General features: G+C 40.6%; 1 protein-coding gene across 1 annotated transcript in view; it reads right to left on the bottom strand.

The window, feature by feature from the left end:
* Nucleotides 1-12,524, bottom strand: part of LOC117297528 (ubiquitin carboxyl-terminal hydrolase 24-like) — a 58,285-nt gene that overhangs the window by 27,668 nt on the left and 18,093 nt on the right. Inside the window, exons 16-27 of the mRNA XM_033780615.1 lie at nucleotides 12,300-12,440; nucleotides 11,469-11,635; nucleotides 7,996-8,173; nucleotides 7,356-7,454; nucleotides 6,812-6,916; nucleotides 5,860-5,987; nucleotides 5,322-5,406; nucleotides 4,405-4,536; nucleotides 3,533-3,729; nucleotides 1,991-2,213; nucleotides 1,188-1,356; nucleotides 386-532 (exon numbers count right to left, since the gene is read on the bottom strand). Of these exons, the coding sequence (XP_033636506.1) occupies nucleotides 386-532; nucleotides 1,188-1,356; nucleotides 1,991-2,213; nucleotides 3,533-3,729; nucleotides 4,405-4,536; nucleotides 5,322-5,406; nucleotides 5,860-5,987; nucleotides 6,812-6,916; nucleotides 7,356-7,454; nucleotides 7,996-8,173; nucleotides 11,469-11,635; nucleotides 12,300-12,440 (1,771 nt within the window). The remainder of the gene's footprint in view (nucleotides 1-385; nucleotides 533-1,187; nucleotides 1,357-1,990; nucleotides 2,214-3,532; nucleotides 3,730-4,404; nucleotides 4,537-5,321; nucleotides 5,407-5,859; nucleotides 5,988-6,811; nucleotides 6,917-7,355; nucleotides 7,455-7,995; nucleotides 8,174-11,468; nucleotides 11,636-12,299; nucleotides 12,441-12,524) is intronic.

Genomic DNA, 12,524 nt, shown 5'->3' with positions numbered 1-12,524 from the left:
AGTATAAAACATTGTGAAAAACAGCTCCCCCTGAAGTAATGTAGTTTTCGAGAAAGAAGTATTTTCCCATGAATTTGATTTCAAGACCTCGGAATTAGATTTTTAGGTCTCGAAATCAAGCACCTGAAAGCACACAACTTCGTGTAGCAAGGGGTGTTTTTTCTTTCATTATTATCTCGCAACTTCGACGACCAATTGAGCTCAAATTTTCACAGGTTTGTTATTTTGTGCATAAGTTGAGATACGCCAATTGGGAAAACTGGTCTTTGACAATTACCAATAGTGTCCAGTGTGTTTAAGGCATGATTACCAGGGGTAATAATAAAAAAAAGGGGTAAAAAGCGCTATAATATAACTAACTATTGTTATTATTTTTGTTACTTACAAAGGTTGTGACTCCTGAGTTGCAAGCAGGCAATCAGTAGCTCCAGAGCTTCTCGAGCTATCATGGCGTCCTTGGTGGATACGTGGGTTGCTAAGAGACACACACCAGCATGAAGATTCTGACTGTCTACATCACTGCTGGAACTCCCTGTCAAAAGAACAAAGAGTTGAACAAATTGGATTCAACTGGGTAAAATAAATTTCCTGTTGTCATTGAAATTTAAACAATTTATTTTTGTTTAAAAGCAATACAATTTTTTGGTTAAATAATAATACCGGGTTCTTGTAGCACCTCATCACACCCCTAGGAGCGTATTGAAACACTCCTAGTTTTTTTCCTGCAATGTTTGGAAGTATGAGGCCTATTCCTTCATAGCACATAGCACCATGTGATGGTTTACAAAGTGCTGTGGGGCAATATGCTGCCGTTCAGACCAGGAACACCAGACGAACCCCTTCCCTTTTCAATAAGTGCACTGGGTTCTTATAGGTGCATTACACAACACACAGGGCCAACGGCTTTACGTCCCATCTGAAGGACAACGCAATACTTGTGTAGTGTCTTGCTTAAGGACACAAGTATCATGACCAGGACTTGAACCCACACTCTAGTGATCAGAAACACCAGACTTTGAGTCCCATGTTCTTATCTGCTGGGTCGTGACATGCCACTAAACAATTGAATATGTAAATCGGAAAACAAACAAAAATTCAAACTTTGTCAGGAATTTGAAGTGGATCCATGTAATACTGTTAATACGACTGTAAAAATTGCTTGTTTAGGTGCAAGGAGATAAATTTACCTCCGCTGCTATGTCTGCTTCGTCTGTTGATCCCCATGGCGAATCCACCGAGGGAATTCTCTTTGATTTGATTGGCTGAGCTGGCTAGACGCAACTGGCCTGCAGCTGCTGCCCAACATACTCGCATTAGACAGCCAATCATAGACGAGAACTCAGATGTACTCATTGTCTGTGGGAGCGACAGAATGGAGAACAAACATGAATCTGTAAATCATGGCAAAGTTTATGTAGAGGTCAAATTCTTTTTAAAACGCTGGAATTTTATGGCGAAGGACATGAAATACTTAGCTCTCAGATACAACAAACAGCATCTTGGACAATGATTATCATAAACATACATGGGATGAGGGAAAAATCAGAGCATCTGCCCGGAGTGTCAGGGGTCTTGGGTTCAAATCCCAATAAGGACCATTAGATTTTTCCCTTATCCCATGTTTGTTTTTTTCACTTTTATAGCGATTAGGCACCATACCAAATATTGTGTTTGTAACCTTGCCAGTTGCGCATCCATGCAACACCGAGAGAAAAATGTGGTTCTTAGGAAAAACCTGAAGGGAGTATACCACTGTGGCTCATAGCTCAGTTGGTAGAGCATCTGCCCGCAGTGTCTTGGGTCTTGGGTTCCAATCCCAATAAGGACCATTTGATTTTTCTCTTATCCCATGTTAGGTTATTTAAATTCTCCGGTGATTAGGCACCATATTATCATTGTGTTTGTTACTAAAATATTGTCTGTCAACAAAACAATTTCACACAAAAATTGTTATCCAACTACCTGGATTAATTTTGACAGGAACCTTTACCTGTATGACAGCTATAGCCTTTGACGTCCCTTCCCGGTATGCGACATCGCCGCTGGCCTCCACGCTAGACATCCTCTCCACAAGACTCATCTTACGAGGTGATGTTCCAAAGCTCGATGATAAATTTCCTGACGAGGTATCGGCTGAAACCTCAGCTTGGCTCTCAGTGAGGGACAGATCACTTTCCATTACGTCAGTGGTGGTCTCTCCGCAGAGTAGGAATCTGGTGATAGCAATGAAAAACATCTTCAAAAGGTGTTTGGATGTATATATTTATTTAAAAATCGTTGGATTTTTGATGGCGTGAGGACTTCAAAAACAAGTAAGCAGACAGGTTTTAAAAAAAATAATATTAATAACATGTTATGGTATTTCGTCATTGATGCAAGAAAGCTACACATAGTAAGTTAAAGTAAGATGATACTGTAATTGTGAAGGAAGACATCCACCCTTATGCTGTAAAAAATATGGTCAATTTGGGCTTGCCTATTTAGGTAATCCTCCACCACTTTACAAAGATGAATTTAGTTTTGAGATGGACAAAGACAAATTTACTCAAGCAGGATTTGAACCTGTGGCTACAAATGGACAAAGTGGCACTCCACCAACTGAGCCGTCTTCATGAAGCGGTTGGCAATCTCCTAATGTTGTCGTCTTTGTTTAGGGTGCCCATTACGTGAATTTAGCATTAAAGACACTTAACACCTTCGGTAATTGTCAAAGACCAGTCTTCTCACTTGGTGTATTTCAACATATACACACACACACAAACTGTGAAAATTTGAACTCAATTGGTCGATGAAGTTGCAAGATAATAATGGAAGAAAAAACACCCTTGCCTCACAAAGTTGTGTGCCTTCAGATGCTTGAAATCGAGACCTCAAAATCAAATTCTGAAGTCTCAAAATCAAATTCAAATACTTTTGTGAGAAATAACTTCTACCTCAAAAACGACATTACCTCAGATGGAGCCATTTCTCACAATGTTTAATACTATCAACAGCTCTCCATTGATCGCTACAAGTAAGTTTTTATGCTAACAATTATTTTGAGCAATTACCAATAGTGTCCAGTGCCTTTAACCAACTCCCTGGTCTCTACTCACCAGTATCACTGTGACTCTTATCAGCTGTTCAAGTAATTGACCCTTCCCATGAAATATGCTAATTACATTCACGCATGCGTACAGACCCTGTTGGTTGGCAAACACCATAGAGTTGTGCACTAAGCAGACGCGCAATCGCGTGTGCGTCACGCACCCATTAGCCGTGTACATAACAGCGCGATGTTCCCTCATTTTGCCAACCAAAACGTTAGTGCGCACGCGCTATGTGCAATTTACATATTTCATGGGAAGGGTCTATTGTTTTAGAAAACGTTCACCCTGGAACCCACTTCCCAAAGGCCAGTGACCCTGACCCTGACCCACAAGCCTACTGCTGGTGTCAATCAGCAGAAATGCTGAAGAGCACAAAGAAAGTCCTGCTGGTTTTTGGGGTTTTTTTTTTTTTCTCAGGATGGAATGTTTTGCCTTCAACTCACCTTGCTAAATGCAGGCATATGATATAGCATCCTCTGCGCGTCTCTTCATCCATATCTTGTGGTATAGATTCTCTCTGTAGAACGCTAATCACTAGACTCAGTCCACCTGCGTTCAGGAAGTTCTCTCGGAACGTCTGCGCGCTCATCTGCGTTGCTTTGTCCTCCTGAAGGGATGGGACTAGCCGACTGCTTAGAACCTTGAGGGAGTAAGAGAAGGATGCAATGTTTAGAGATGAACTTGAATGAAATGAAGACTATTGTTGTTTTGGATGTCAGACAACTCGACGGTTCGGACAGCTCAACGGTTTGGACAATTCGACGGTTGAGACAGCTCGACCGTCCGGACAACTCGACGGTTCAGACAACTCGACTTTGAGACACCTCGGCGGATGACCAAGACAAGTCGATGGTTCAACTGTCGACCTCCGTTACTGACATGTTTACACGTATTTCCTGTAAATCCTCAACCTAACCCTAACCCTAACCTTAACCCTAACCCCCCCCCCCTTCCCGGCCCTGTGCACGCCCCGTGCTGAGGCCCCCGTCTCGGCCATACGTCAACTTGTCTTGGTCTTTAGTCAAGTTGTCTGAATGGTCGAGCTGTCTCAACTGTCCAAAAAAGTTGTTATAGAAAGGTAAACGAGTGCATAAAGATTACATAGTGTGCTTTCAGGCCAGAAGTCTTATATTATTTTAGTGAAAAATTTCCTCTTTCTCAAAAACTGCGTTACTTCAGAGGGAGTCTTTTCTCAAAATGTTTTAATCTATCAACAGCTCTCCGTTGCTCGTTACCAAGTAAGATTTTATGGTAATATATATTTTGAGTAATTACCAAACGTGTACAGTGCCTTTAAACTAGCCTTAACCCTTACCTCTAGATTATAGAGTAGCCTGAATGCTGACATGCTTTGTGAGTTAGTCTTGAAGAGGGAATCCAGTGTGGCTTTGGTGGTTTCTTTAGGAGAACTGGAACCATCGCCCCAATCCACTGATGTTCCTTCACTCTGGGGTAAAAAACAAAACAAGAGTGAAGCTTTCACTGTTATTGATATTTTTAAAAGTTCTTCATTCATAAAATTTGTGACTAAATACTTATAACAATAATATTGCAGCCACAGTCAGTAATGCTGGGGCATATACCCCTTCTCTTAGTGATAATTGTAACTGGGTTCTTTGATGTGCATTACACAACACACAGGACTTGTGGTTTTATGCCTCATCCAAAGGACTAAGCAAAAATGGCAAACTGTCTTGCTTCAGGACACAATTGCCAAGACCAGGAATTGAACCTACACCATAGAGTTATATATAAGAACTAGAGGGCGCACTGACTTATGTATATACGCCCCCTGGCATGCGCGCAGGCGGCCATTTTCTAAGTTGAACAAACAGGCATTGCTTAGCATGTATTTGTGCGGCCATTTTGTAAGTTGACAAAACAGGATCGCGTCAGCGTTCAATAAACACAAACTCCAACATGTACTTCATATTCAACGCGCGTGCAGAATGGTGCGCGTGTTTTCTCGCGGTCCCGTCGCGTTTGTGCAAGAAGCATCACCAGTGCGCCCTCTAGTTCTTATATATAACTCTATGACCTACACTTAGTTTACCAGACACTTGACACTTAGTATGTACGCAGTCCAGGGTGTGCACAGAAATGATCATGTCAAAGTTACTTTCTGGTGAAATCTTTCCAACATAGGAAAAAACTCATTTGAGATCATGTCCTGACAAAAAAACACAAACAAGATTTGCCGACCCACTGTAATTCTCATTCATCTTGGCTTACCTGTCTGCATATTGAGTCTAAAGCTTCTTGTACTGTAGGGTCCGTTGGTATAAGCATGAGGAGATTCCTAACTCGCTCTGTTAACCTACAACAAAGACGCCAAATCAGTAAATCAATCAATCAATCATTAACAAACTGCCCAAATCAAAGGTTTGCTCAAAGGCGCTGTGGCACAGAAGAAATAAAGTCATTGATGGTAGGCATCCTGAAACAAGTGGGCTTTCAGAAGTGACTTGAATGTGTTGAAGGATGTTGAGTCCTAATAGAATTAATCTCTAGCGCATCCAGGACATTTGACAAAATACTTTGAAGGCACTGCACATGTCAAAAATCACCGTCTTAACATAAATCTTGGTGGGCTCAATTTCACAAACAGCTTAGATAGATGTGGGGAGGCGGGTCTATGGATCAGTTACGATATTGCTTTTGTTTCTCCTTGCCCATTTGGAATTTATTTTTTATTGTCTTGCATCGTTGAAATGGCTGAATAAATAATAATAATAATAATAATCTTAGAAATCTTAAACAAAGTCCGAACCTTGAGCCTTCGAGCTCGGCCAGCTGGTACAACATCTCAAAGACTTGACCTCCCATCGCCATGACAACACCCGGTAACGACCTCTCCACTTCGGCCATGTAGGACTGTCTGCCAGTGAATGGTATGCTCTGCAGAACGAAATCATTACAAATATTTTAGAAAATATCAGGTCATTAAATGGTGTGATGTATTGATATAAAAAAATATAAAGAGGAAAAGGGAAATGTCCAATTCAATTTTGTGGTGAACTCATTTTCCAATTAATAGCAGGCCTTCAAAAGTTCCCCATAGACGTAAAGATTCTCCAAAGGACATGACGGAAGTATGGCCTTGCCCTCAGCTCGGGGCTGTATACTCCCCAGGGAGCTGAGAAAGATTAAAGGAATGTTATTGACCCAATGACTAGGGCGATAATGTAAATGCGCATCGAGACTCTAATTGTGAAATGCGCTATATAAGAGCTGGTTACAGGACTAATACTTTACAGACAGAGAAGGCAAACTGGTCAGTGCCTTGGTGCCCTTGAAATGCTCCAGTAGAAGTTTACAATGTCCTCATAGGGTGCCCTTTACCACAAAGAAAATGCCTCGGTGCCCTTGCCAGAGCGGTTAAGAGCACCGGATTCAAGCTCTGGTGTTTGATCAGCAGAGTGTGGGTTCGAATCCCGGTCGTGACACTTACTACCTAAAAATGGGGAGGTAGTGCTTTCTGCTCTACAGGCCAGGCTTCGGACTGATGATACCCAAGCCTACATCCGTATGAACTGTAAAAGGGGTAACCCTGTTTCAGCCCTAGGAGTAGGTGGCAACGGCCTCTTGACAAAAATAATTGTAGCCCACACCTTGAAGTGGCCTTCAAGCCTTGTGTGTGTGGCGACAAATAATACAAAATACAGGCCTGTAGTTATTATTACTATTAATATACATCTGTCTACCCATCTATCTTCCCACACCTCATCCATTCTTGACACGGTCGCTCCTAGCTGCTTCACAGTCAGCAACTGCTGATCTTCAAACTCTAGCTGCCTCAGTAGCTTTGGATACTTGCTAGAAGTCAACTACAAAAACAAATAAACAATTCAAGATCTGAGATTCAAACTTCTGTTCAGCAGAGTGTGGGTTCGTGTCCCTGTTGAGTCCCTGTCGAGTACCGGTTTGAATTTTTCTTTGAATTCATGATCTTTCGGTTCAAGGACTTTCTCCAGTGCTGCCCTAACACTTTGGGCTTATCTTCCCAGCTACATCAGCTTTCAACAGAGCATAGAACAAATCAAAACTCAGTTCAACCACATTTGTTTTCTTTTCTCTATTTTTAAGTTTAATCCTTAAAATGTAGTTTGCCTGTTATAAAGGTGTATTATTTGTTATTTTGTTGCCCTTTGCCTTTTGTTTTTTGTAAAGCGCATTGGTATTTATTTCAGTTATGAAATGCACTACATATATAAGAATTAGCTATTATTATTATAATTATTATCTTTGAACTTTTATTATTATTACCATTCTATCATTTGCAGCAATCTGGATGTTTTCAACTGTTGTTCTCATGCGATGGGCAATACGTTGACGCACACTCTGTAATGTCTCATTTCCGTGACCCTGTACAAAAAAAAGACAAGTCCGTAACTAACATGAAAGACGGTTGATAGGATTGCAAGTTATTGATGATAAAAAAGTATGCACCAAGGCTCAAAACCCCCGTTCACACAGCCCAACGACCTTACCAAGACAATGTTGATCACCCTGATCTCAAAAAGTTACCAAATCGGGGCACTACCATGTCAAAATCCAGCAATTTTGCAACTTAAAGACTACATCACGACTGACTGCTAGCTACGACCCGGCTACGCTTATTTTGTGCATTTTCACAAAGAATGCAGCATTCCAACCTTGGAGATCCAAACCCGAGCATGAAAACCACTCTCATGGGGATCCTCCCACGTTTGGCTCGCGATGTGCCACGCTCTCGGCCACTTTTCCATCGCAGTAGAAGTGGCATCTATGTGTGGCGGGGTTAGTAGGAGGCATGTTGAAATCATTTAGTGCTCGATATGTGGCACGGTGTGGCATTCACGAAGCTGCTCATTTATGAAATACATGTAGAGAAGAAGATGTAGAAGGCTTGATGTTCTAAACTCACCACGAGGACAAAGTCATACTTTGGTGAGTCGCATGTGACTTGCATCGTGATGGGGTGACCCTGGTAGGAGGCACCGTGAGGTAGGATTGTACGAGGGGAGAGGTGCTGATCCTCAACCGTGGTGATGTATGTCTCTGCAAGCTTCAGGAGGCGTTCAATTACCAACAATTTTGCTGACCTGTTGGTGGGGGAAAAAAAAAGGAGACTTTCCATAATCATAATGTTACAAGGAGTATGTGGGGGTGAATAGTAGGTGAGGTACATAAGAGGTTCCAAACTAAATCACCAAATCAGGTACATTGTACATGTGTGTGAGGTACATGCACATGTGAAGTACAGTGTACATGTGTGTGTGAGGTACACACATGTGAGGTGTATATATGCACATGTGAAGTACATGTGAGGTACATTGTACATGTGTGTGTGAGGTATAATGTACATTACAAGTAAATGTGAGGTATGTAGATGTGTGTGTGTGGGTAGGTATCCACATTCAAACCGGGGATCTATAACAAAAGGGAAAATGGGTCCAGGGTGGCTATCACAAAGAAAATAATTGTGGTCCCCGGTTGCTCTCAAAAAGAATTGAACAAAGGAGGGTCACCGATTGCAGGTGTTTACGCACTGTGTGTGTGTGTGAGGTACATTACAAGTACATGTGAGGTACATGTAGATGTGAGGTACAGGTTAGTTGTACAAGAGGTATGCGAATGAACATGTGAAGTTCATGTGAGTTACTTGCAAGGTACATGTACATCACACTGATAAGGTCATTCCACCATAATTTTGTTTAGGGTTAGATATAATGCAAAAGAACCAATGTTAATCCATCACCTCAAGAATTGCTTGTGCAGCAAAAGGTTTTGGGGTTTCATCCTCAAACATGTTTCGGATTAATGTGTGTTTTTGGTTAATATCATTAGTCACCTCAAAAGTGTGTGCTGTGGGGTGGAGGGGAGAATCCAACAAACACCATCCTGAACATGTTAATATGAGGTACACCTCGGGAGTTGGGTTTTAAAGGATTTGGGTACCTTTTCAAAATGTCTATAGATTTACATTAAACGTACAGGGTTTGAAGATAATGATAGAGGAAAGCTTCCCTGCAAATATTACTTACTAAAATGCTGTAGTTTTTGAGAAATGAGTAAACAATGTCATGAAAATATGTTTGTAAATGCTTAAAATAATTTTCAATAACATTGTTTTACTCATTTCCCAAAAACTACAGCACCTCAGCACGTAATATTTTCAGGGCTGTGGACATTGTGTTTTTTGTCCTACAAAAGTTACATAGATCCTTTAAGGGATAGAGTCTAACCCCCAAGAGGGCCCACCACTCGGTATGCAAATCTAAACTCCTACTAAAATTACTCCAGTGCATGTACTTGAAAAACAAAAACAATGGTGTACAATGGCGGCAGTCGAGTATACACAAGTTCAAAGCTAACTGCCGAAACTTTATTTCGGTGACAAGTATAACCTTCATAAAGGTCGTTTTAAGGTTGCGTGGCGTGTTGTAACCAATAGGAATGCTTTATACACAATCCCTAAATTGGTCTAAATTACCAACGAACCTGGGTATACTACTAGAGTTAAACCACTTGCTTTTCCATTTAAGCAATTACTTCAACCCCACTAAAATTATGCCATGCAAATTTGTAATTGGAAAATTGGAAAAAGAAAAAGAAAAAAATGACCAAGCTTTAAGTAAGTACAGTGTCTTAAATTGTTTCTATGGCACAATTTCACAAGAGGAATTCAGCCAATACTAAGCATGCCTGATAACTTTAGGACACCTCAAAGGCAAAGTAAACCTTTGGTTTTCGGAAACATTCAGTTGTTTTAAAGACACTGGACACTATTGGTAATTGTCAAAGACTAGCCTTCACAGTTAGTGTATCTCAACATACGCATAAAATAACAAACCTGTGAAAATTTGAGCTCAATCGGTCGTTGAAGTTGGAGATAATAATGAGAGAAAAAAAACAACCTTGTCACACGAAGTTGTGTGCTTTCAGATGTTTGATGTGGAAAATTACTTCTTTCTCGAAAACTATGTCACTACAGAGGAAGCCGTTTCTCACAATGTTTTATACTATCAACCTCTCCGGTTTTATGCTAACAACAATTTTTAGTAATTACCTATAGTGTCCACTGCCTTTAAATACACACAAGATTTGCACGGCCCTTGGGTTACACAAAAGGCTGGACAAAACATCAAAAGCCTAGTTTGCATATATTCACAACATTCCAGTGGCTCTAAATATTTCACCACTAAATTCACCATGTGGACTTCTTGAAAATGACAACTTCACTTCCACATTTTTTATTTTTATTTTTTTTGGTGGAGGGGGGAACTAAACCTTGTTGGCATGCAAAAGGGACTGTTGTTTTCCCCGTGGCAACCTCAGGTTTACCACGTAGTGACCTGCAAATTGCGCATATTGGCCCAAGATGCTAGTTTGTGCATGGGGAGATTCCTGGAAATGGTCAGGTCATTCATGTCATTTAGGGAACACTTGAGGGTGTCAAATTTGTGTTGTGTTTTTCGGTTCTTACCTGTCACTTGGTTTGGTTAACGCAATTACTGGTTGCTTTCTTTGGACAGGTAAACAAATTAAGGGAGGAATTATTATAAATAAGGGGGGAATGAAAGTATCACACAAATATTTCTTAAAAAATTGTTAAAAAGATTGGTTCTGAGTGGGAATTTGTTTTTTCCATTTTGGTAATCAAGGGCAAAATTCACTGAGCAGATTTCATGAAGCCTGTAAGCACAAAAACTTGTTAACTAAAGCAGAAACTATTAATTTGGGTTTTTACACATATACACTGATGTGTGTTAGCACTGTATACTCAGTACTAACTGATTTCAGTGAAACAAATCACAGGCATCAATTCAGAATGTTTTTTTATACATCCTGACAGGGGACTGAGTCAAGTCTAAAACAGATAAACTGTACACACATCCCCCAACAGGGAGTTGGGTCAAGTCTAAATCATAACAACAGCACACATATCTCCGACAGGCCACTGAGTCAAGTCTAAATCAGAATTGTCTTTAAAGGAACACGTTGCCTTGGATCGGTCGAGTTGGTCTTTGAAAAGCATATGTAACCGTTTGTTATAGAATGCATATGGTTAGAAAGATGTTTAAAAAGTAGAATACAATGATCAACACACATTTGCCTCGAAATTGCGTGGTTTTCCTTTTACTTTGCAAACTAACACGGTCGGCCATTTATGGGAGTCAAAAATTTGACTCCCATAAATGGCCGACCGTGTTTGCGACGAGGTAAAAGGAAAACCACGCAATTTCGAGTGATACTTGTGTGGATCATTATATTCTACTTTTAAAATGTCTTTCTAATCAATGCATTCTATAACAAAGGGCTACATACGCTTTTCAAAGACCAACTCGACCGATCCAAGGCAACATGTTCCTTTAAGGAAATAAATGAGTGTCTCACCTTGAGGGACTTGGTAGAGTGGCGACCTCCGGCACGGTGGCAGCAGTCAGAGTCTTGGTGGCCTGGGATATGACAAATGCTATTGCCGTACCTCCAATAGTGATGGAGGCCAGCTCTAACCTCCTGTAGCACTCAGCTATAAAGGATTTGTGTAGTGCCACAGGGTCCTGTTGACAATAACATAATAATACACAACATTTATTAGGTGCTTAATACGGTTGTTTCTAAGCACACATTCAGTATTTTCCTGCAACGTATGTGGGAATTCATTTGAATTATGAGACCTACTCCTTTGACATAGCACTATGTAATGGTTTACAAGGTCCTGTAGAAGCCAGGGGTGAGAACGTATCAAGAATTAAAAATATTGAAGTATGGAGAGAAAGTTTCATTTGGTGTGGAGACGAGTCCTTTCATTTCACTTTCATTTAATTTGTTCTGGTTGTGAAGCCAATGAATCTCAGAAAAAGCGAACTTTAATAATCACTGTACTACTAGCCAAGAACCAAATGGAGAGAAGACAAGGAAGAAAGTTTCATATAGATGTGGGAGGAAACCCAATCCACAAAGCAATCAAATTAATCGCAAGACAATTTTTCAGTATCACCATAGTAATTTGTATTGTGACATCACCATTTTCATAGCAACTATGATTGATTTGCAGTTACTATCAATCTTAGATCTTTGTGAAATCGGCCCCTGGTGTGATTTGAACCTGGGTCCTAGAGGTGGAATGCAAGGAAAGATACCACTACACCACCCCGGCCATGTTACATGTTCAAAACCACTTTACTTCTTACCCACTATACCCCATCTATTCCCCCCTCATACCTTCTTAAGTTTGGGTGACAAGTTGGTATAGCACATCTTCATCAGGTGTCTAATGGCCTGATCTGCAATTTCTTCTGAGGTCGTCTCCAGAGCAATCTGCCACATGAAGTCAAGGCCGTATAGCTCAAGCTTCTCAACAACCTTCACAAAATAATGACCAAGAAAATGAATACAATAAAAGGGAGTTAAATGATGAGAGGGTTTGATGTGGTAGCGAACACATAT

This window comes from Asterias rubens, chromosome 12 (assembly GCF_902459465.1).
Source record: "Asterias rubens chromosome 12, eAstRub1.3, whole genome shotgun sequence".
NCBI lineage: Eukaryota > Metazoa > Echinodermata > Asteroidea > Forcipulatida > Asteriidae > Asterias > Asterias rubens.
This window is presented reverse-complemented; position numbering and strand designations above follow the sequence as displayed.